This window comes from Phoenix dactylifera, chromosome 1 (assembly GCF_009389715.1).
Source record: "Phoenix dactylifera cultivar Barhee BC4 chromosome 1, palm_55x_up_171113_PBpolish2nd_filt_p, whole genome shotgun sequence".
Lineage (NCBI taxonomy): Eukaryota > Viridiplantae > Streptophyta > Magnoliopsida > Arecales > Arecaceae > Phoenix > Phoenix dactylifera.
Genome location: NC_052392.1, coordinates 37130906 through 37157255, shown reverse-complemented (window position 1 = coordinate 37157255; position 26350 = coordinate 37130906). Strand labels below are relative to the sequence as shown.

Below are 26350 nucleotides of genomic sequence, written 5' to 3'. Positions count from 1 at the left end.
CAAGACGCAGCGTTAAGTAGAACCGAAACGCAGCTCAGTAAAAGACTGTTATGCCCTTGGTGGTTTTTTTTTTTTTTTTTTTAAGTACAGCCAGCCACATCAACAGAAAGAAAATAAAACAAAGCATCCATTATGCTTTCATTGTTGTATCAGCTAGCTGACATAGTAGCAGATTTTTACTTAAAAAAAAAAATGTTAGCTGGTTTGGTCCAGATCTAATTTTATAGAATCAACTTAATTCTTTTACAACTTAAAAGTAGCCATTGCAATTCTAATTACAATCCCAACTATAATGTTTATTGTCGAACTTGGAATGGTTTAAGAATATACCAATTTACACTCACATATTGAAAGTGTGATGGTCATGAAAAATGTAGTTTGAAGTGATTAGATAAAGCCATATATTCATCAAACTGCATTCCCTTAATTTTTCACAATATTTTCTTCTTTATAATGTGAATAGTTTAGGCTCGGCTTGGTACTATTTTTTTTTTTTAAAGAAACAGAGACATGGAATCACATGTTTCATTTCACTGTTTCTATTTTTTAACAACTTTTATTGTTGACGAAAAAAAAAGTAAAAAGTGAATTTCTTCTACCTTTTTGAAAAGTAAGTATTTACCCCTTTCTCATCCCTTCCGCCTTCTCATGATCTCTGCCCATGGCAACTTGAGGTTGCTACCACTTGCATCTGAACAACCACCACTGGTTGTCCAGCACCACCTGGTCTACCACCACCATCGTGCGCTACACTCTCAACCTCTCCCCGACCGATGAGGGGGTAGAGGCGGCATCTAAATCGAAGAAGGTGGCACTCGATGGAGGAGGGATCTAGATGGTATCTAAGATCTATACTATCATAAAAACAGAAATCTTAAGCTCTTTTGTCTATTGCACTTGTTTGATGCTAATAAGTATTCAATGTTTAAACTGCTGTGGGATACACTTGGTGCCGCATGGAGCTACAATTTTTATTGCCATGCTGTTGTAACTCGTATCTTTGGTCAAGATGCCAAATTGATAGCAAGTATCGAGCTGTTTAAAATGATGTAGCTTGCACCTTAGTTGAGAACTCGAATGACAAATCAATGCAAATGGTATCCGAATATTTAGATTTGCATGTCTAACTATGGATGCAAATGGGAAATAATAATTGGCATCCAATTTAACCCTTACCCATCTTAAACTGATCTCAAACTTTCGCCCAAAAATAATCACTGAAAGTAGGGATGCAAATGCGTCAAACAAGCTTAATAGGCCATATATTTATATGTTCTCAGACAAGTTGGGCTCGGAAGATCCCATGGTTGACCATTCAAATCCCACCAAGAGGGCCTCCTCATTTTTATATTTGTGGATTTAAAGAAGTTGCCAAATATTATTTATTGTGGGAATAAAGAGTCCGAACTTAGTCCTACATCGACTAGATAGTGGAGAGATCTGTTCCTTAAATGGAGGGGGATACCCTCCGACCTCATTACCGGTGCTTTCATTGAGAGCTCTTAACCCCGGCACAGACCCCTTCGTTGGGGAGGCTATGTTGGAGAAATAAAGGGTTCGAACTTAATCCCACATCGACTAGATAGCGGAGAGGTCTGTTTCTTAAATGGAGGGGAGCTAACTCTTTCTCTTCAAAGGCGCCTTTTGCAGGGCAAAACCGTACGTCGGAAAAAGACTATGAAATCCCCTTCAAAGCGGACAATACTTCTGAGGAGAAGCAGTCGCCTCCATTGTGTGAGCCCGATAGAGACTGAGCTTTGGGATTCGAGGGGATACCCTCCGACCTCATCATTCTCAATCCCACAATCTTCACAACTCTATAACATGATCTGATGATAAAATTGCTATGTCTGAAAGAGGAACTGTAGATGAAAACTTTTGGCTTTGCTTCTAAGAGCCTGAGCATTAGTTTCAAGACCTACCCCAAGACAAGTGGTGCCTTATGTCATGCATGTCACTCCAATTGAGCGATCGATTTATGCAACCTTGGGAAGGCCCTATGGTATCCTATCATGGGCAAACTTACTCTATAGTGGGAGAGAGAGAGAGAAAGATCGTTTTCCAAAAAATATGTTTTCAAAATTTCATGTTTCATGTAAGCAAAAATCTCTTGGCAACAAAATTTCAGAATAAATTATCCATTTGAAGAAGATTACAAATAAAAGAATATGCTTTCTATATGAATAAATATAAGAAAAATATTCACAACAAAATTTAAAAAAACTCTAGGTTTTCTAAAATTTTAAGCCAAAATTCAAGTAACAACTCAGAAGGGGGATATTCTGAATATAGAAACTTACCAGTGTAGAGTAAGGCCGGCTGAGATCTGCAATGAAGGAGGCAGTCAATTGGAGAAGGGTGGTTGGCCGGATCTTCGAAGAACACCGCAGATTAGCGATGAGTATGGGCAGCAAGAAGGAGGAGAAGGAGAAGGAAGTTGGCAAAGAAGAAGGAGGTGCGGGAGAGGGAGAGGAGGAGAAAGAGACCTGCGCGAACGGGCGGAGGTGGAGCTTGGCGGGTCGGTCGGTCGATTTGGGCACCGAAGAGGAAAAGAGGCTGAAATAGGGATGATAGGGATGCTAGGTCGGGTGATAGGGTGAGGATTTAGGGAACCCGATGACACTTATAAGCGTCGTCTTAATATTAGCTTTGGACGACGCTTATAAGCATCGTCTTAGTTTTATTTCCGACGATGCTTACCAAAAAGCATCGAGAGATCCATTTAGAAAAAAATTATTCTACTTCCAACGCTTTTAAGCGTTGTAATATACCGATGCTAGTAAAAGACGTCGGTAAATTTTGGCACGGTGACTAAATTACCGACACTTATTTCTAGCGTTGGCACATTAGAGTCGGAAAAACCTATTTTTTCTATAGTAATTGTTACTTCCACCGTCACCATTGTTAGTGGTGTTTCTATCTTGCTTAGTAATACTAATGGCCAATTTGAAATCTGGATGAACTTCCAGCCATTTTGTGGTGGTACTGGGGCCATTAACATCTACAACAGTAGTCTGTCTAAATCTAAAAACTCACGGCTCTCATTAAAGTCGACGCTTTGCTCTGTTCATCCTCCAAGCCACCAATGATAGAACAGATATGATGATGCCACCATCATCATCACCTTCAATGGTGTTGGAGGGGTAGCAACAGGTAGTGCTCGAGGTAGAGTGGTCATGGGTGCCTCGCCAGATAAGCTTGATAGGAGGAGGGAGAGGCAAATGAAGATCAGGAAAAAGAGCAAATGAGCTTTTTTCATGAAAAATTAGAATGACATGCTTGAGTGCAAGACGAGAAGGAGCGTAAGATCTATAGTGACGGGAGCAAAAGCAAAACTGGTTTAGACTTTCTATGCGTAAGCTATGTTTATTGGTTTTCTGATGTATGCATTGAATATGAGATTTGCCAATATTTATTAATTCAAAACTTTCGACTTTTTATATAGTATCAAATTTGATTCCATACTTTGTTTCCTATATAATTTTCTTCTCCAAAACTTGATGCATAACATGAATGCCCTATGTTTTAGTACCTAGGTTGACCTCCATCCCTATATAATTTTCTTCTCCCTGCTCGATAGATGGCGCAATAGGAGAGCACTCTAGCTGCTCCTGTTCAATGTAATCTCTTCATTAAAACCAGAAGTAGGAGAGTGGGAGGAATTATGGGGAGTATTGTGAAGGTGTTGACCTCCTCCCCCTCCCTCTCTTGCACCAAAAAAAAAAAAAAAAAAGGAGTTCGGGCATTCTCCCAGCTCAGGATAGTAATGGACTCTCCCTTAATGCGGTAGGATAGATGATCTCTAAGTCTTAAACTCTGCATCGGCTGCCATGCATCCTCTGTTATTGGCTATTGTGTAGCTTGCAATGGAACTTTCACTTCATGACGGTTCAAAGACAAGCTTGCACAAATTCTTGTGATCGCAGAAAACATATATTTTGAAAACTGATACTGATCATGAATGCAATTTTAGTCCTAAATTTATCTTAATTATAAATTTTATGCATTCTTCTATAACTCCTACTTTTCCAAAATAGATGCACGTTCATGGCAGCTCATGTAAATTGCTACTAATTATGAGAAAAACCTCCACAAAAAATTCCATCTCTCATAAACTTAGATTTTTCATGGAGCAATAGCAAGTAATTTGAAATTGCAGAATAGTGGGAGGAAGTTTCTTTGTCCCCCATCCTTTATTTTAGAAAAAATATTTTTATTTTTTTACAATTTTGAGAGTAGCAGGGGTTAATCTGCACCTCCTATATGATATCTTCTTTAATTTTGTCAAGGCAAACAAGTTACAAAATAGGATTTTTTGCATGAATATTCTCCTAAATATCAAATTTTACATGAATATCCTTCCAAAATTGATATTTGTATGTATACTATCGTAAAACACTTGTTTTGCTATTCTAATTATTTTTTTTTTAATCTTTAGCTTTGCATATGTACCCACGCCATCTAACATTGTTAAAAAATTGACAATTTCAAATTAAAATGACTAAAATATTCTTAATGAATAGACATGCAAAAAAAAAATATCGCGATGGAGATAAAAAGTAATTTCAAAATTTTATTTATTTTTAATTAAAGTAAATTTGGTTTTTATTAACGGTGTTAGAAGAACCGTTATATTAGGAGCATTTATGAAAAACAGTATTTTATAAAAATACAAAAATAAATATAAATTTTGAAAGTATTTATGCAAATTTAAATTTGTAGAGGTATCCATATGAAAAATCCTACCAAATATCATTTGCACTGAGTAATATGTATGAAATTTGGTTACAAACAGCTGGTATTGGATGCTTGAGAATAAAAAGTATTTAATTGTGTCATAAATAGATTTCTCCCCCTCCCTCCCGTCACAACAGGTGTCCTCCAATCTCCATTCAGCAAACCATTCCTTCCTTGACACTCCATGGGCGGCATTGGAGCCGTTGGAAGAACAAAATGGTTTGAGCCCACGGATTTATCGAAGATTCCTTGACAAAGAAATTCGTATTTATTTTCACCGTATTGCTTTTGAGATCACCCTTTGGATACCCACGATATCTAACGTGAGAATCTTGCGTTGTGTAACTTGTGTTGCCTATAAAGACAGCCTACTCCTCTCAATCCACCTCAAGCTTCGACGAGAAAGATATATTTAGTAAAAGATGAAGGGGTACGGCAAGTGCTGGAAGAACCATGCAGCGGTACGTGGGGGCTTCAACTACGATGGCTGCCAAGAATTCATGCCCAGCGAAAGAGACGACGACGAGTGCGTTGCTTGCGGTTGCCATCGTTGCTTCCACTGCGAGAAGTACTACTCCCCTCTCACCACCCTTGTAGATGGAGCAGTCTCCCTTCCGCTCGGCGCCGTCGCTGGCCAATCCAGAGGACGGACGCAGCAACCAATGCCGATTACGGCAGTCTTGCCTGCTTCTCCGCTCTCTCGAAACCAAACTCCACCGCAACCACCGCCCCCGCCTGGTTCGCCCCAGGAGGGTAAAGCAGTTGAAGCTTAGCGAGGGACAAAAGGCAGAGATGAGGTCCTTCGCGGAAAGATTAGGGTGGCGAGTACGAGGGGAGGACGACGGAGAGCTTAAGATGTTCTGCGCAGCGATGGGATTAAGGACCAATTGGTTTAAACTTTGGATGCATAAGAGTAAGCCTGCCTCCGTCGCTTCCTCCTCCGATGTCGACCCCCCCTTGAACCCACGAAGCCATGCATGATTATCACTTTTGGAATTATAGTAGGACCAAAAGATGATTATGTATTAGTATTAGATCTCCCGTTCCTGACATTTATCCTACCTCAGTCGTGTCTTCCTTGGTTTTAAAGAAAAATCGTGCATGTGTGTCTTCTCTTACAAATATTTGAGTTTTTCCTTTTTTGTTAAAATGGATCCTTTTTGTTAAAAGTTTAATTAAATTAAGCCTACATTTTAGCTTTGCATGTTCTTTTTATATCCTTTGCTTCCTAGTAAATTTTATTAATTAAATCCAATGATATTTTGATCAACATTTAGGGTAGATGCAGTCTTTTGCGATATATTCATCTCTCATTCTATAATTTACAATATAATTAAAATGCATGGAAGGCATGTTTTCTTAAGGAAACTCTTTGGTGTGATAGCATTGGCTGTTCTTCTCTTAACTTTGTTCCACGATAGAGTTGAAACTGGATCGGATATGGATTGGGTATTAATATAGCTATATCCATATTTATTTTATTTGATGAATATAGGTACATATTTGAATATTAGTTAGAAGCAAAAATTTATATCTATATTTATTTTAAACGAATCCGGATAAAAATTAGATACCACAAGTATGAATATAAATACGGATATAAATCAATAATTAAACTTTTTGATCATAAATTCAAAAATATTATTAAGTGGATAGTAAATTAAGTTAATAGCATATTAATGTAGTTATATATTTTTCTTAAAAATTTATGAATACTATATAAAATTAAATAGAGTTACAAATAGAATTGGATATTCAGATATTGATTAGATAGTTGTCTATCCATGTCATATCCAATTTTCTTTGACGGATATGAATATTAGCTGGATGCTCAAATTTCTACCAATATCCAGATAAATTTCAATACGAAAATAAATTCGAACCGATATTACTTAATTTGTTTTTACCCGTATTCTATGCTGGAGACAGCCATGGAGAGGCACCATGAGGAAGCGACCTCACCACCTCCGAATATACAGTACCAACTTCAGTTGGGCTCGGTCCAAATAGGATGGTTGTTTTGGTCTTTCAGGCAGCCGGACAAGATAAGGCTATCATGAGACCAACCAGCTCCAGCCTCAAATTCATCATTCTTCTTATCACTTCTTTCGAACTAATTCCGCAATACCATAGTCAGGAAGCTCGAGCTCTTCCCTCAGATTCCCAAATGAGTTCCAAGATCAACTCTCCAAGTCTTCCAATCCCCCACAGACTTCCAACCAATTCACCCAGCTTCAATACATCATCAAACTCTCTCAGATTTAAGTGCAGACCGCACTCAGTTCCCTCCTCTTCTTACACCAGTCCAAGCAGGCAAGAATCTCTCGACAAAGTTGAACACGGTTCTAACGTATGGGACGTCAGGTTTGAAACTCTTGAAGGCTGCAAGCTGGGCATCTCCTGGTATCCAGATTTTGAATACAATGCGAAAGGAGGTATTGGTACAGCGATCGGGAGAAAGGAGGACGAGGCTCGCAATGATGATGATACGATATCGGTCACTTTCGATGTAGGAACACTGTATATCCCACCGCTTACCGGTGCGACGACAAAGTTCCTTGGCTTGCCATTGCCGCCGTTTCTTAAGATAGACATTGTTCCAGAGTCTTTCCAGGGAACCATCAGCAAAGAGAGTGGAAAGGTTAGTAATGACATACTGCTTGTTTATATGCGTGTTTTGTTGAGTATTAGTTCTCTTAACATCTATAGATAGTTGTAATTGTTGTGGATGTATTCTTTCAATGATTGCTTCTCCAAACGAAAAGAACATGACGTGTAAATAAAGCCAGCTATAATGTGGAGTTGGAGGCTAAGAAGATATAGCATATAGAAGAAGGTTACCGGAAAGGAAAAGGAAAACGACATTGTAAGAATGCCCTGAGAACAGTAGTATGTATATTTTTGAGGATATTTAGAATGGGTGCAACAGGAGGAAGAACAGCATTTGGCCCAGTAGAAGAGGCATAAGAAGGGAGAAGAGGGATCGAAAAGATCACTGATTCTTAGATCTCATGTTATGCAAAGGTTTTTGATACCCCAAAAGGCTGGGCATCGTGCAAACTGGGCGATACGCCCGAGGGGTGCGCACCCCTTCCTCTCACTGGGAGAGGTTGTGTGATGAAAAATAACTAGCTGATGAGAGGTTTTATCCAAGTATTTGATAGGAGATTTTTGCATGATTTCTTTGGGATGATTGGTAGCATGCTAACCATTGTTCTCAGAACAATTTTGGCCATGCAGGGTTCACAGCGTTTCCTATTTCCAGTCCAAAGTTTAGTCCTTCATACTTCTCCCATCCTTTGCTTTCTCTTCTTGGACCATTCAAAGACCTCATGTCTATATTTCTTAGGCCCTGTTTGGGGGAGCTTTTGGAGGGCCAAAAAGCACTTTCTGGCCCTCCAAAAGTACTTTTAGGGAAAAAAGTGTGTTTGGTAAAATTTCTAAAAAGCTGTTTCAGCTTTTGCGGGAAGCTGAAAACAGCTTTTTGGCAGAAGCTCAATTTTGGAGCTTTCCGAAAACGCTGTTTTCAGCTTTGTCGGGAAGCTGTATTTTTGACCAAAATACCCCCATTTAAAAGTTTCTTTTTCCTCCAAAAAATCTCAATCTCACCACCACTTTCTCTCTCACCATCCCCCCCCTCTCTCTCTCTCTCCCTCTCTATCTCCTTCTCCTCAATGCCGCCGGCCCTCCTCTTTTCTTTTTTTTTTTTGGGAGGCAGCCACCACGCCGGCCACCCGTGGCCGCGTCCCCCAGCCCCCACCCGAGCCCCCCGCCGCTGCGACCCACCACACAGCCAAAAAAAAAAGGAAGGGGAGGAAGGGGCCGCCATGGCCGCTGCCTCCCGGCCGGCCCGCCGTCGCGGCCCCCTCCCGAGGCCCCCCCTCCCCCGCGGTCGCCGCGGCACGCCGTCCCGGCCCCCTCCGAGCCTCTCCTCCCCCGCGGTCACCGCGGCACGCCGTCCCGGCCCCCCTCCCCCCGCGGTCGTCGGGGCCCGCCGTCCCGGCCCCCTCCCGAGCCCCCCTCCCCCGCGGTCGCCGCGGCATGCCGTCCCGGCCCCCTCCCGAGCCCCCCTCCCCCCGCGGTCGTCGGGGCCCGCCGTCCCGGCCCCCTCCCGAGCCCCCCTCCCCCCGCGGCCGTCGGGGCCCGCTGTCCCGGCCCCCTCCCGAGCCCCCCTCCTCCTGCGGCCGCCGCGGCCCACCATCCCGGCCCCCCTCCCGCGGCCGCCGCGGCCCGGCCCCCCTTCCGGCGCCGCCGGCTTCACGGGAGAAGAAGAAAGGAGAAGAAGGAAAGAGAGGAAGAAAGGAGAAGAAGAGAAGAAAAAAGAAAAGGAAAAAAAAAAAGAAGAAAAGGAAAGAAAAAAAAGAGAAGAAAAAAAAGAAAAAGGAAAGAAAAAGGAAAAAAAGAAAAAAAATAAATATGTATATAAATGAACGAATAAATAAATAAATAAAATAATTAATAAATATATTTCAATGAAATAAAATAATAAATAAAAATATTAGTAATTATTTAACCAATTTTTTCACCTAGTTAGAAAATTTGTTAGAGAAATAAATGGTCATCAAAAGAGTAAAAAATTAGTTTATACTAATAATTATAATATTTTATACATTTATTATTGTATTATACTATAAATATAATATAATATAATATTATGTTATGTTAACTAATTTAATATTATTTTAAATTATTATTCTATAGTATACAATGTTATAGTACTATATTATAATAATATTATGTTACATTACATTAATATTATACTATATTATATATTTATATATTAATATATATTATATTTTATTATGCACTATTGTATAATACTAGTAATGTCCTTTATGGTCATTTTGTCATACAAAAGTACTTTCTCAGTTTGTTTACCAAACAAATGTTAAAGTGCCACAGCACTTTAAAAATGTAGTTACCAAACAGCAAACAGATTTTTATAAAAGCTCTACTTCCAACAGCTCTACTTCTAACAGCTCTACTTCCAACAGCTCCCCCAAACATGACCTTACTCATATGAGACATCATATGGACTTTGACATGCTAGCTCTGCAAGTATACAAGCCTTAAGTAAGTCCTTACACTAGAAAAATCATCTAGGCTGTTGTGGTGGATTGTCTGAGGAAGCTTCTGCAAACACAAGCTACATACAGAGCTTGTTGGTTACTTGTATCATTAAAGCTTAAAATCCTGGGCATCTTGCTAAACAACTTTTAGCTCTAATGCCAATTATCTTCAAGTGAAAATCAAGTTTGTCTTCCAACAACAACTATGATGTACTGGTTAGAACTTGCTATGCTGAAAGAGGACATTGGTATTATTTGCAGGCTGATCTGCAGTTCAGAGCAAAATTCTGGTTCTCAGTTGGAAGCATTTACAAAGCTCCTCCATTAATGGTGGAGACAACACTAACATCAGAGGAGTCCACAGGAAAATTAAGGGCTGGGAGGGGGGAGAGAATAAATGGAGAAGGAAGGTGCAGGCTGGTTGGTGTGGCCTTGGTCAATCCAATCAATGACATTCTCATGAACTCCTTTCTTGGACTTCCAAGTGAATGCATCGCTGATCTGAATGCGAGAATCTCCATCACTTCCTCTACGTGAAGGTTAATTATATAGCATACATTAACCATATTATTTTTATACTGTAGATAAAAAGAGAGAGCGGCATCAGGAAAAGAAAAAAAGGATAACCAGAGAGCGAGTGAGAAATTCTCTTACAACTATTGCTGTTTCCTTGCAGCATCTCTCCAGGGCATCCAGTAAAGTTGGAACTCAATAATTCATTCAGTTGATTCCGGTTGGTTATGACAGCAAAAGCATTCAAAAGCATTCGAATACTGCAAGATTTCAAAGACTTAATCAGCATGTCTATACTTGCAACAGTGTCATGGAATATATGCAATAACATACATACCTAGGAACGTAAGGCTGATTGGGTAAACCTTCTTAAAGAATAACTGGAGATCCGAACTTCTGAAAAACAATTAAGGTTTTGGAATAATTTTGTACATAAAATTTCCAGTGAACGGCTTCGGATCCACGATTGAGTGTAAAGCCATTGAAAGCCATGGTCTTGGAGCAGCCTTATTATGGTGGAGCAATAAACCGTCATGTGATTTGGTGAATTGAATGGTATTGTTTTCTTTGATGCTGTGGCAAACATAGAACTACGTTGAAAGCTAACTTTGCATGACACAGTTTATGCAGTGAAGAAGTTGTTCCAGAAAATCCTATACACCTCTGCTTCCATCCCATGCAAAAGAGTTTGTGTATAGACCAACTTTTGAAGTTTACTCCCACATAACATAAATAGTAGGTGGAAGAACGATTGGTATAGATGATTGAACCTAAAAACCCAATGGCTTTAGTTTATAGGCTAAGTTGGTTTTGCATGTTTATCAAGTTCTACTGACCTTACGAGTCCGGTCTCCCCAACACCTGTTGTACTTTTTGATCCAGTGTGCTATATATTGCTAGTAAATTTGCTTCTTTACTACTGGTTCTAGTTTGAGTGTTTATGCTTTCATTGCATTACATTTGGCAGGGACAAATACAAACATAAAATTGATCGAAATATTTTTCTGTCAGTAGTTCCATAGCTGGGGGAGAGAAGGTGCAGAAGAACCAGGAATCACATAATACATAGATGAACTCTTCTGCTGCCATCTCTAGGCTGCTTATGAATTCATTGTTTACTACCATCTTTAAGCTGTTTGATGATTTCATTGTTGCCAAGGTTGCCACCAGCATAATGACTGCATTGATCAAAGTTGTGAGCTCCTCAGAGAGCTGTTATATTCTGTTCCAATGAAATCTTCTCATGTGTTGAGCACCCAGCTAACCCTGTTGCCTTAGCCAAGGTCGTATCAAGATTTTGACAGGGAACTCTTTGATCTCCATTTTAGAGAGCCTGAGCACTTGGAAATCCGCAAGATCGTATAAGTCAATAGTTTCCATTAGTTGGCATGCTCATGAGGAGAGCTGCACTGCAGGTGATCCTACGAGAGAGAGATCTAAGGCCTGTGTTGCCGCCCAACAAAGCCATTAATAGGAAGCTTAGCAAGGCCTTATGCATTGGAAAGACATCCTGTTAATGTAGCTAGGCATGGGATGTTAGAGAGAGATGGACCCTTGGACAGGCATTGTTTATTTCCTTTACCACCTTCAAGATTTAAGGAAAAAAAAAACAAACAAAAGAAAATTGCACTAGCTCATGATCAACCCAATAGAGCCCAATGCCACAATATGTGCTAGCCACATGGGAGGTGAGCTAGGTTGATGCTGATACTATTTGTAATGATCCAGAACTTCAACAATAAAAAAAGGCTATCCAAAAGGTAATTGATCAGGGTCCTTAGTCTTGCTTAAGCACCTTAGACCTCGTAACACATGACCAATGTGAGACCAAACACCTGTACAAGGGTTCTAACAGTATAACTCTGGATTATGGATTAAATTATTCAAAGGTAGTGGTTGAATTGGTTAATGGGTTAACTGGAAATATAATCGAGCATGTGAAATTTCCCATTTGCTTGCGGAGCTCAGGAAATATAGTTATCGTCAAAGCTGCTACTTTCAAAGTTCATGGTCCATTTGTTATAGTGCTTGGAGATAGTTTAGGGTTTTATCTGCAACTTTCACCAGCCTAAATCTTCGCCCAATAATTTGAGCCCAACTTCACACCCCTTAGAGAGCCATATGTCCCAGAAGGGCCTAGACCAAGACCTTGAGCTAGTGCAGAAATAACTTTGATTTTTCTTTGCTTGTACGTTTTAAATTTTAATCTTCTTCATCCCATATGTCCCAAAAGTTGCTCAAGGGTAGCAATTTAAGACCCAACCCACCAACTAGAGCCACAGCCAACCCACTTTAAGTAGGCTCAGGTCTGGTATAAATGAAATCGGATCATAAATGAGTCAATCTGCTTAGATCCAATTATTAAAAAGGTCACGTTCTAACATGTTTGAGCCATTTTGCCAGTTTAATAATTGGATTGGATCCTGATCCAACCCTTTAACCTATTAAAACTCATTTAACTAATTAAAGATATAATTAACCTGATTAAATCTATTTAATAAACAGATGCAAATTGGATAAGATTATTTAATTAATAAAATGGTCAATTTTATTTTGGATTTTTGGCCTATTTAATAAACAGGATCGAGTTTGGATTGAAATTTTTTTGATCTGACGCGTAGCAGCCACCCCGACTAATATTATCACATCCTGAAACTTTGGTATGAAAAATAACCACCTCCGACCATATAGAGATGATGGACAGCAGATACACTGCTCCATAGTACATCAGAAGCAGATGATGCCAATTTTTCACCTTCAGTATAAGAGAACTGACAAAATATAAGCAGCAGGCTCCGAAGAAATCCAACTACTTAGAATAAAAAAATTTCCAGATATCAATTTCAATTAGGAAACTTTCATATCCAAAATTCAAGGAGCCTGGGAATTCATATCATAGCCTACAATAGATAGTGTTGCAACCCTTGTTATTCAACACAAATTTAAACAAAAAATAAAAATTCATTGCATGAGATACTGGTTTTCCATGTATGCAGCTTGCATGTATGTACAACAAATTTTCTTTGTATACACTTTCAGAAAGCATCCTTTACTTTCTATTGAAATTACAGAGCATGCTCCTCAGTTTTCTGCCATTGCCTTTTGTGTTACAATTCTAAACCTAACAATCCTTGCCATCTGTCACCCTGGAAAAGAAAAAATTCCCTGGATTTCGTTCGGTCCTCTTCCCCACCTTGAGGACCCGCAAGACTAAAGTGGCTACCTGCGTCAACTGCACTTCTCCAATCTCTCGGCGAGGTCCAAAATTATTGTACAAGATACCAGTGGCATAATGCGCCAATGTCTTTAGCATATTGTTTGTTGCAAAACTGACTGTAATTGTAGCCAATGAGAGAAATAATCACAACTATGATGTAAATGGTGGAGGATGATTTGAGCTTGGTAATTGATTTATTGAGCACAACTTCCATTTGCCTTCACCATCGATAAGTCGCAACTCCATCGCATGAAATGGTATCAAGGCAGGCCGCTGAAAATGTGAGATGTGTTCAATCAAAACAAATGGTCGAGGAAATGTGACAGAGCTCTGTAAAAGGGAGTAGATATAGATGTATTCTGTGCTTACTTGGGAGGATGTAATGACTGTAATACCCATTTCCCTTGCAAGTCTGTACAAGTGTTCTTCAACATCAACACTGGTTGCACTGTGATAAGAAAAAAGTACAAGACCCTTAAGCAATATTAATCCAGATCTCTCAACAACAGAGTAACACAAGAGTTCATTGGAACACATACTTCGTGCACTCATCTAGGATGCCAAATTTAGGGTGGTGAAAGAACAGGCGTGCCTGGAAGCCATCAGAACACTGCCGTATTAGGAACAGGATTACAACATTAAAAAGAATGGACTAAGATAATTAGAACGAGGTTTCCTTATCTCACCATGCCAAGTCGTTGTTGTTCTCCAAGAGAGAGAATGTCCTCCCAGTTTGGACTAGCATCCCAACCTTGCTCCTCTCTTTCAAGAAGATAAACTAGACGAATATTTTCTAGAATAGACCTCAAGCGAGCATCCAGAAGACGAGCGGCATTAGAGTTGTCACCTATGCATCATGAGTTCCTTGAAATTCTTTCCATAACAAGGCGAAATAAATCAATGACAAAATGAATCTGAAACTACATCGAAAAATGAAAATTGGTCGAATACTGAAGTGGAAAAATGAAGGATAATGAGAAAATTTGTGATTGACAGTGAGAATAGATATGAAATAAAATACTAGATCCAAGTAAGTCCCCTTGCTGCATGCCACGTTCAGATGCTAAATCTGAAACTATGTAGGAAAATAAAAGTTGGTTGAACACTGAACTAGAAGAATGAAGGGCAATAAGAAAATTTGAGATTTGACAGTAAGAATAGATATGAAATAAAATACCAGATCAAAGTACATTCCCTTGCTTTGTGCAATATGCAGATGCTACACATGCACAACCACGTTACACACATACAAATATATAAATGAGTAATGCTAATATACTCTAGAGAGGATAGTTTAGATGGTCCTTCAAAATGAAAGATAGGACATCCAAATTCAAGATCAAAACCATTGAACATGATCTAGAGTATAAAAAAAACCTAGAGACTAGAAATTCATGTGTTCTCGTGGACTCTAACCTAATCATCAAGTTGGTACAAAAATAAATGATATCAACTGCACTTTTGTGGTAAAATACATGATAGGGTACATAAATTGAAAATCAACTTTACACATTATAATCTACACATTTTAAAACATGGGAAGATTTAAAATCACTAGGTTTTGAATATATAGACGCGCACACACAAAATACACAAAAAGGGGTGAATTCTACACTTGAATGATGAAGGAAACATTGGGTCTATAAGAGACTTAAATTCAGAAAAATTAAAACAATGCAATTTTAGTAGGAATGCAAAGGAAAATGATGCCTCAATTACATCTAAAAGCAAACTTCCAAGAATCTAGACTATTTTGTGTCCTTTCATTCAAAAAAGATGAAGTCATAAACACTTATAAGAGTTGGGTGGAGTGGCTGAAGAGGAGGCCAGTGTTCAGACTTCAGACAACTTTTATCATCACTACCTGAGACTCAGAATGATAAAACATCGTGAACACACTATGGATAGAGATATGAGATTCACTTTTTCCTCTAAAGGGGTCCAAACAAAAGATGAATTTTCAGAGACAAGAATGATAAGGTTGATTGTGGTAAGGTAATGTCACAACAAAAATCTAAGCCTTTTCCCAGCTATTTGGGGTTAGTTTTATGGATCCTTATTCACCAAGTTTTCCTATCTAGGGTTGCCTCTGATATATCCCAAGTTTCCCCATATTCTGCCTTGCAACCTCCATCCATGTTAATTTAGATCTTCCTCTTCTTTTCTCACAACCTTCTTTTCTCCATCCATGTCCGGACCATCACAATTGGTTTTCCATCACTTTGTCCTTAATTTGTGCAACTCCTACAGCTCCTCTAATAAATTCATTTCTTAATCATCCTTCCTAGTTTTACCACACATCTATTTTAACATTCTCATTTCTCCCATACTTTATTTGTTTTCATGTACTTTTTTTATTGCCTAACACTTTGAGCCATACAACATTGTAGGTTTTGGTATTGTTATATAAATATCTTGCTTAAGTCTCCAAGGTATTTACCCATCACATAACATTCTAAATGCACCTGTCCACTTCATCCAACCAGGTCTATTACATATATCTTCATCTATCTCCCCATTATTTTGTATAATAAATCCTGAATAAAGAGATTGGTTACTTTGTTGTATCTTTTGTCAATCAATCTTAGTTGATATTATGTCTTCAATTCCATTATCATTAAATTTGCATTCATTATATTCTATCTTCGTTCTGCTAATTTTTAAACCCTTATCCTCTAAAGTTTTCTTCCATAATTCTAATTTAGTATTTAATATTATTTTCTTTTCATCAATCAATTACTATATCATCCATACACCTCAGTACATTGCAGTTCATCCATAATTAAAATAAATAGGCATAGGCTTATTGCTGATCTGTGATGTAAGCCTATTGTGACTAGAAAAATACTTGTACCAAAGCAACTCCTAACACTTGTTAATGCCCCAACATACATATCCTCAATTATTTCAATGTACCACTTAAAAAACATTTCATTCTTACAACCCTCCAAATCACTTTTCTTGGTATCCTATCATAAGCTTTCTCAAGTCAATAAAGACCATATATACAATTTCCCTTTTCTCTATATTTTTCTACAAATATCTATGTAAAGATAGCATCCATTATTGATCTTTCAAGCACAAATCCAAATTAGTTATCTGAAATAATTTTCATTTTTGTCAATCTTTGTTCAATTACCCTTTCCCACAATCTCGCAGAGTGACTTATAAACTTAATTCCATGACAATTAGGACAGTTTGATACATCATATTTATTCTTATCGACAAATACTAAATACTTCTCTAGTCATCTAGCATTTTATTAATTTTCATAATTTCGTTAAATAAGTTAGTAAACCAATTTAATTTAATATCTCCCATAATTTTTCGAACCTCAATAGATATTTCATCTAGTCCTAATATCTTACCATTTGGCATTCTTTTCAAAGCTATCTCCACTTCGTTTTTATGAATTATACAAATAGAACCTTGACTTCTCCCAGATTGTATAATTTCAATAAAGATTTTTTTAGTAGAATCCACATTTAACAATTTTTCAAAATAATGCCTCCATTTTTGTTTAATTTCTGTCATCTTTCACTGATATCCTATTATCCTTACCTTTGATATATCTACCTAGATCAATATCTCTAGTTTTTTCTTTATCTTTAGCTATTTTATAAATTTCTTTATCACCTTATTTTGACCTCAATCTATCATATAAATTATCACATGCTACATATTTAGCCTTATTTACTACCCCTTTTGCATCTTTTATAGCTCCCTTATATTTTATGAAATTTTCAATATCTTTTATTTTTGACATTCTTTAAAGCAAATCATTTTTGTTTTAATTACCTAAGTTTCTTTATGTGTATATTTTTTTTTGTCTCTCCTAAAATATCTTTAGCTGCCCTCTTAATACAATTAGTCTTTTTGTCCGATATTTTGTATGGCTCAGTTCTTGAATTCTAGTTTCTCTCCTTTAATGATTCAGGCCCCGTTTGGCAGAGCTGTTGGCAGTAGAGCTTTTAGAAGTACAGCTTTTTGAAGTAGAGCTTTTATAAAAAGCTATTTGCTGTTTGGTAACTACATTTCTAAAATACTATGGAACTTTAATATTTGTTTGGTAAACAAACTGAAAAAATACTTTTGGTATGACAAAATGACCATAAAAGATATTGCATAGTATTATACAACAGAGCATAATAAATATAATACATATTAATATATAATATATGATATAGTATAATATTATTGTAATGTATTATAATATTATTATAATATAGAATATAATATTGTATACTATAGCATAATAATATAACAAAATTTGATATTATATAATATAACATATCAATGTATTCATGAAAGCTATAAAATTTTCCTCTTTTAAATTTCGTCACCTTATGTTTGGATATTTACTAATTTCTTTTCCTTTCTTCTTGCACTTAGTATACACATTTAAAACTAGTAGTAAACTCCCTCCTAGTATCACCTTACAATCCTTACATGTTGATTTTTGTCTTCTCTTAATTAAAAAGTAATCTATTTGTCGTAAATTTAGTCTGCTCTTAAAGGTTACAAAATGCTCATCTCTCTCCTTAAAATACGTATTTGCAATTGTTAAATCATAAGCTATTATAGTTTCAAGAACTAGATCATGCATTAAATTTTTAACTCTAGAATCAAATTTGCCATGCACTCTTTCATATCCTATATTATTCTTCCTGACATGCCTATTTAGATCACCACCTCTAATCATCCTTTCTCCTTCAGGAATAATTTGCATTAATCCATCCATTTCTTCCCAAATTGTTGGTTAACCCTCTCCCCTAAGCCTACTTGTGATGATAAGAACTAATTACATTAATAATCTCCTCATCTAAAAGTAATATTAATAGCTATTAATCTATTACTTATCTTATTTACATGTACAATTTTTTGCCATGCCCTTATCCACTCCTATTTCTACTCTATTATCATCCTTACCTATATAATAGTTTATACCCATCCTCAATCTTATTAGTTTTTTTTTATAATTAAAAATATTGATTCTTCTACATGTCATCATAGCCACTAATTATCTACTTTTTCCATTTAACGCACTAACATTCCAAGTAGAAAATCTAATTTGTCCTTGCATGATATAATTCCTTTTGTCTCTTTAATACTCTATCTAGCAACCACTATACTAGGTTACTGCTAGAAGACTCCCAAATCCTGAATAAGCCTTGCTCATTTATCACTACAACTAGGTAACATTGTAGCATGTCGCTTGCAAGACGACTTAACCAACTCTTGCTCATTGGTCGCTACAACCAGATTATGCTGTAGCACATTGCTTACAAGCAATTATCTAGCCAACCTGTGCCCACTTCTCACCACAATCGGGTCAGGTTGTGGCCCATTGCATAGAATAGGGGACATTCTAGTATTTCACATGGACATCAAAATTGGATTCATTTCATAGTTGTTTACATATTTTTACAACTGGCTGTCAACGTAATGACAATCCTCCACCCAAGGTCCGCCGTACCAGTACCAGTCGGCGTACCGGTGGCAGCTTGGACCGGTATGATACCGGTCCCATACCGGCCCGTACCGGTTCCATACCAGTACCGTACCGGCCCGTACCGGTCCCTACCGGTTCTCCAACGATAAGCTTCCGATACCGAATTCCACGTTGATCCGGTATCGGTTCAGGACAGTACCGGTACGGCAGACCTCGCCTCCACCTTTCTTATTCGGGATTGGAACTGGAAATGGAGGTGGGTTTCAATAATTAAACAAGGCAATGTCATAGTTCGAAACAGGTACTAAACTTTACAAGTTTAGGAAATCAATAATTAAGTGATGAAATTCTATTTTTAAACAAGAAAGTGTTCAAATTCAAAATTTTGGCGATATAACTGGAAAAAAGTAAAAGAGATTTAAGTTATGGGGAAGGGTAAGGAAAGAAGATGAAGACTAGCAGACGTTGGATGACATACATGGGAAAAAAAAGTAGCTCTGAACAAGGCAGACTGATGTTTGTTGTTATGATAAATGCATGCATGCTTACAATGAAAAAAGGTTATGGCTTTAATTAGAAATACAAGTATCTAACGTGGAGTATAAATAGATGCTGAAGAAATATTTATACTCATATAACCGATCCACAAGTTATGGACATAGCTTCTTCATTATATTTATTCTATGTTTATTCATGCACAAGTTCTTATCATTCCATAATGAAATTGTCTTCCAACTTCTTGGAACCAAATGGATTTCATTAACATTCTGTACCTATCCCTGTGTAGTAGTGTATTAATCAATATCTTTGATGATGGCACCGTATCGAAAACTTGTCTGATGTGTTCCATGTCTGTATATAAACATCATTGAGACATAATAGTCATAGTTAAATCAGTTCCAAGTGGTGCTTGTGAAGTGATGCTTCTGATGATCATGATTATGATCATGATGTTAGTTTTGATGTGGACTTATTTTTGGAGGTTTGGAGTTATTAGATAATCATATTATCTAATCATAGATAAGTTTCAAGTTTAAATAACACTTCTCCTCTAAGATGATATGGAGAACTAGTTTTAAATTTATTTGCTGTACGTAAACATCAATCTGGCAACAATCAATCTGGCAACAAACCATATATAGACATGCACCCAAGGTTCGCCGTACCGGTACCGAACCCCGTACCGGTGCCGCATTAGTATAGGCGTACCGAGTGTCGGTACGGTACCGTACGCTCGGTACCGACCGTACCGACATTGGTGTACCGATACCGGTACCCATCGGTACGGGTACGGTACGCTCGGTACCGGACCGGTACCGACCGGTACAGCGAACCTTGAATTGCACCTAAAAGCATACAGATTTAATTGTCATACATAAACATGCATTTACATTTATAGATTATATCTCTTCATAGTATTAAGAATTCAGACATTTTTGTCTTGATACCTGTTTGTCATAATGCCAAACTTGAATTTATTTGAGTCCTACCATAAATTGACTCTTATACCATTGTCATATTGCCACAATTGCACCCATGTCAACCAATTCATAGGACCAAACATTATAATTCGTGCTTATATAGTATGATAAATCAAGGCAAACATTACCAGCCAGATCCATCTTTTCTTCCTAGTCCCTACTGCTTCCTTAAACAATGTTTTAGATAATGTCGCAGAAATCTTACTACATTGTGAAAATTTATTTATATTTTGTAAATATCTTTCTATCAACAACAAAACATATATCTAAACTAAGAGGATTCCTAAAGTAAAATTTGGTAAGATATATAATGCCCATAACATTTTGATTCTTCATTATGCAGCATTTAGTATAGCATATACTAGATTAAATTCATGTGGATGTATGCTAAATAAAGTTAGCATTAAAGATTAGCTGATTACAGGAAGTTTAGGAGTTTGGACAGTCAAAGACAAAGTGAGGCGATAATATGATATGTAGGGGTAAGTAGTAAATATATGAGGTTTTCATTAGATGGGGCTCAAATTTTGGTGAAGGGGCAAGGAAGTTAAAAGATAGCTTAACAATCCCCAGGTGTAAAACGTGAGAAAACAAAAAGACGTGTTCATAGACTGGAAGCCATTAATAGTCTCCACGCAGTTTGGTTACTAAAGAATATGTACGTATGCATGCATGTTGTTTCTTCCTTACAGATAACACCAGTCCAAAGCTCAGATGAAAAGGCGGCAGGGTTGATTGTTATGTTGACAGCCTGTAGTGAATATCATGTCAAGATATGAAAAAGATCCAAATTTGATGCTCATGAATGTTTATGGTCAGCGGTAATGCTAAATAAGAACACTTGGAAGATGAGGGTCCATAGAGCCAACCCCAAATAGTTGAAAAAAGCTTGATTGTTATGGTTACGGTTTCTTTCCCTGTTGATAGGATGAAACTTTACAGATTTGCGATGTCAATAGTAAGTTAGAGGGTTCAAAATTCAGTAGAAAAGAAATACATTCAATTATTTTAAAGAAAAGTAAGAAATATAAATAAGATAATTGATTTGGTAACTCACCTGCTCCAAACAGTGAGATCATCCTCTGCTCTGCTTCCTCACAAGAAAGAGGGTAGATAATCTGATCCCTCAGGGTCCCCAGGCAGGCATATGGCCGCTGGGGGACATAAAATAAACCACATTCTGATACCAATTCCTCATTGATACACTGGCAGGGATTGATAAGTCTTCCAGACACAATGGGCCATAAACCTCGCAACACTCTGAATATGGAACTCTTCCCGCTACCATTAGGTCCTTCAAAAAGGGAAAAAAAATTATGAGAAAGATTATCAAGAACATGAATAGGATTAAACTGAAAAATTTTCCTTACCAGTTACAAGGAGGCTTTCCCTTGGTGCAACTTCATATGTCAGCTTTCTAGCCAGCAGTTTCTGTCCGGGGGTGATAATATCAACCTTAGAGAAAGATATGGTATCTTGAGTAGGAATATCATCTATTTTAGTAGATGCAGAAGCATCTGATGTAAGAACCTCTGCATGTTCAACAATTGACAGTTTCCATGGGTTAACAAAAGAGCCTAACATTTGTTTTCAAGAATCAAATAGTAAACTAGTATCAAGAAAAACAACATTAGATGACAAATTTCCACAATGAAACTCCAACATAAGCACACTAAGCAAAGCATACATATGAGCAGAGACCAGGTATTCTTGACTGTGAAAAGATCAAAGCAGATAATCACATAAGCTGCTGATAAAATAGTGATTAAAAAGAAAATTTGAAGAAAGCAACAGAAAGCAAAGTTTGAAGTGTAAGGCTATTTGCATATGATATCTTAACCGACAAAGAAAGCGAAGTTTGAAGGGTAAGACTATTTGCATATGATATCTTAACCGACCACCAACTTGAAGCATCCATTCCTTCAGTCCCTTTTATTAAGGTTTTGAAGCATTTATTGCATGACGTTCAGGAAAATCTTACAAGTAACCCAAGTTAAAGAATAAGAATGGAAGATCACATCCTACTAAAACAACCTTTTATTCAGCCTCACAATTTTTCTTCTTGCAATTTCAGATGGGTTGATTCAACAACAAGTTTTGTGGATCTCTATCTTCTCTCCTAGCACTTTATTTGTAATGATATCATAGCGCATGTTTATGGTATGCTCCAGCTAGGAGCATAAGGATGAACCTCACACGGTGTAGGGCACACAAAGATGGCACAAGTGTAATCCTTAGATCCTGAAGCTATAAAAATACTATGAAAGCAAGCCCATCAGTAAGGTACCAAGGTTTGTTCAGTATATGAATTGAATCGGTCTGTACCAATCTAAACCAAACAAAACTGCCTTGTGCCATCCACTACCAACCCGTACTGCCCCGGTTTCAAGCTGTTCCATTACTAGGAGTGAGAAGAAACTGTTGGGAGCCTATGTCAGTATAGGGTGTCTGCCGTACCATATTGTACAAACTGGTAACATATTAGTCCGATTCCCGGTACTGGTTTTATGGACCTTGCTAAGTTATTCATTACGAACAGATATAAGTTTATATCACATTTCTTTATTAACTAGGAAGCATGTATTTTCCATAACAGTAGTCACGGATGTATCTAATATGCATTAAATAGCGATATGCAACAGATAGTTCCCTGAAATATATAGTATGGAAATTTAAGTATCCTGAACTTTTTATAATTAAAAATGAGATCTGGATACTTCTAGGATATTTTAAAGTTGCTAGGGCTAGGAGCTTATCAGACCAAGGTCGAGTAGGTTTTATGCGAGTGGAATCGCAACAATTGTAGCATGCAGCTGCATTTTAATTGTTTGGCTCCATGTAACCGTAATTATTGCATCTCAAATTATTTTGTTTGGAAACCACCAAATAGGAATTCAAGCATTCCACAAGATCCTGTTCCTCTTAGGCATTTCATCAAATAGCTTGTGAGCGGCTTCCATGACACCGAGATGCCATGAGCACCAAGGCATTATGGAAGATGACCTCTCATGGTCCGTCTCCTTGAAGGTATGGTGGGCAAGGAAGAAGACACACTAATACACTACCTATCCGGAACAGGTTAGTTTCCATAATTGTGATTGTTGATTTTATGGTCAAAGAGCATGAAAAGACTTTAGGAGACAGATAAACTAATGGATTTGCCCAACCTAAATATTTGACCATAATGTATGTCAGCCAAAACACTCTAATGTCAGTCATGAATGACTTATGGATGATATAAAAGCAACAGCAAACATATCAGGTCAAAGGAATGATCCCAAACACCCATAAGGGGAATGTTCAATTATTGAAAAATCAATGAACTTACCACTTTGAGTGGCATCAAGTAGCTCATCTAGTTCAAAAATCCGATTTATGCCACCAGAAAGTTCAAGAAATTTTTTATGCAACTCAAGAATGTCACCAAATGCCAGAAAGCTTTGTGACACTACAGAAGCTAAGAAAGCGCAATGCATGTGCCAACTCCCCTGAAATAATTCTAGAAGCTGTTAAAATCAGGAAATGATTTGGAAACAACCAATAAATATTAAACATTGATGTAGCTTATCTAGTCCAACCTTGTGTAGATGTTGAAGCAAGATCTCCTTTGTGCTCCATTGCATATAATAAACTTAGTCCCCATGTCACATTATGTGGAAGTTGTTTTGTGATGAAGTCATCCAGTGCACCATATAGCCACTTTTTCCACAATAAGATCTTAGAATGATTAATCAACTCCCGGAATCTTGAATCAACCATCTGTTAGTAATATAAAACATCATCAAAGCACTGAAAATAATAATTCTGGATCATAATAATATATGTAACTGTAGAAAACTACGAAACAGAAATTCAAGCTAAATAAGTGAAATGCTGTATTCAGAATATATATATATATATGTATATATATGTATATATGTATATATATGTATATATGTATATATATGTATATATGTATATATATGTATATATGTATATATATGTATATATGTATATATATGTATATATGTATATATATGTATATATGTATATATATGTATATATGTATATATATGTATATATGTATATATATGTATATATATGTATATATATGTATATATATGTATATATGTATATATATATATATATATATATATGTATGTATGTATATATGTATGTATGTAACAGAAATATTACTAAAAAATGGCTCCATTGCGTATGCCCTATGTACATCAACTAAAATTTATTCTTAATAAATGTCATGGCATTTTTTTGCAACTTCTCTAAGTCCTAAATGTTAACTAGTTACTTGATCCAGAATCTCAAGTTTTTAAGGAATGGGTCAACACTCAACAATGTAATTAGGACCTAACAACCCTCCCACATGCAGCCTGAACCACGTACATAGAGGGAGAAATGAGACAAAAGATGAGACAAGTCATTGTGACAATTCAGAATGAGTCGAAAAGCAAGGAATCGAGATGGCAACAGGTGGGCTAAATAAATAATTGACTTAGAGAGGACTTGAATGGACAATATCTAGCTACCTTAGCTCTGATTGTGCGTTAACCAACTAGTTCACCCCAAAAGCTTAAGTTGTAAGGAGCAAATCCACAGTGTGCTATCAAGCCATAACAATCGGTATTGATTCAACGTAACAACAAAAAAAGAAAGAAAGAAAAATGTCGATGATGTGCACATACTTTTAACTCGCAGCTGCCAAGGAGGCCAAGGAGGATGATGATGCAAAATGTTGGTTTTGCTAATCAAAAGTAGGATCAAAGATGGGTTACATTACAAGAAGAACATGAACCCCTTGGAATAAATCAGCTATAAAGCATAATCAGGACATCTTGGCAGTCTGATCATAAAGGGGTGTCTCAGCTAAATTGGCAATTCAGTACTTCAGTGCTAGGTGTTCTATATAGGATCTTGTTAATACAATGATTCCTAATAGACAATTAAAATGATCGAGGATTTGGCACACATGCACATGATAAAAAAATAAATAGCAATATACCATAATATGAAATATTGGTATCAAATAAGTAAATAGATGACCAAAGGCAAGCAAAAATCTTACAGCTTTTTCCCCGTGAACCACCACCAAAGAAGGCAACAGATTCAGCATGTGTACGAAGTCTTGAGTGCATGAACCTAGGTAGATGCATGGCCGTGCTAGTTTCTCAATAAGTGGAAATAAAAAGCCCAAAAATGAAGCACAGAGGCCTAGTAGTTTTGCAAGATGCATATAGCAATTTTATGCATCATCTTACCTAAGGTTCCCTCAAGCTGTTGTTCCTGACTTGCTAGATCACCAAATTCAGGGGCAACAGTTCTCAGAAAACCCATCCCAGCAACATATAGGCATACAATATAGCAACTCCCCTGCGGCCAGTCAACAACTTCATTCTCCAAGTGAACCTGAGGCATCACAACAACATTTCCACGAATCACAATAAGAAAGAAAAGATGGTCCAGTAAATAATATGCATGAGTCAACTTCTAGATCAAGGTTCAACCAGATCAAGAACCATGAAAAAGAAAGTTGAGAAGCATTGATCAAACTAGCAAAGACTTACCAAAAGAATGTCAACAGAAGGTTTCACCATTCCAGTGACAAGTCCTGAGAGATCAGCAGTCAACTTTTCCACGTCATGTGTTATCCTCTGGTCTGCATCAATAGCTTTATATGATACATGGAATACCTGGAAGATAATGGAGTTAACATCAGAAAAAATAAGATCAACCATATCAGTTGAACTTGTAAGTAAAGAGAATCTGCAGAAACTGCATCAGTTAAAGTGACATGGTTAATTCATGAAACAAAATTTTACTTGCAGACTAATAAAATTAATATTGATTATCAATAATATGGAAAACACAAACAATTTCTTCATTT

General features: G+C 37.2%; 1 protein-coding gene and 1 pseudogene across 2 annotated transcripts; one reads left to right on the top strand and one right to left on the bottom strand.

The window, feature by feature from the left end:
• Positions 1-6808: 6808 nt before the first annotated feature.
• On the top strand, positions 6809-11235 carry LOC103702626. 2 transcript variants are annotated; one of them, XM_008785131.4, is made up of 3 exons: positions 6811-7378; positions 10068-10345; positions 10483-11235. In XM_008785131.4, the coding sequence occupies exons 1-2, from the start codon at positions 6905-6907 to the stop codon at positions 10341-10343; spliced, it is 750 nt and encodes a 249-aa protein (XP_008783353.1). In that variant the 5' UTR covers positions 6811-6904; the 3' UTR covers positions 10344-10345; positions 10483-11235. The 2 variants fall into 2 exon arrangements, with proteins under 2 accessions (XP_026658636.1, XP_008783353.1); XM_026802835.1 differs by having other exon boundaries at positions 6809-7378; positions 10068-11235.
• A 1919-nt stretch (positions 11236-13154) lies between these two features.
• Positions 13155-26350, bottom strand: part of LOC103702624 — a 40938-nt pseudogene continuing 27742 nt past the window's right edge.

What these genes read in the sequence shown, in the direction of transcription:
- LOC103702626 (XM_026802835.1), top strand. Translation starts at nt 6,905, where the DNA reads ATGAGTTCCAAGATCAACTCTCCAAGTCTTCCAATCCCCCACAGACTT. An exon ending in TCAGCAAAGAGAGTGGAAAG is followed by an intron (nt 7,379 to 10,067) that starts GTTAGTAATGAC and finishes TATTATTTGCAG; the next exon opens with GCTGATCTGCAGTTCAGAGC.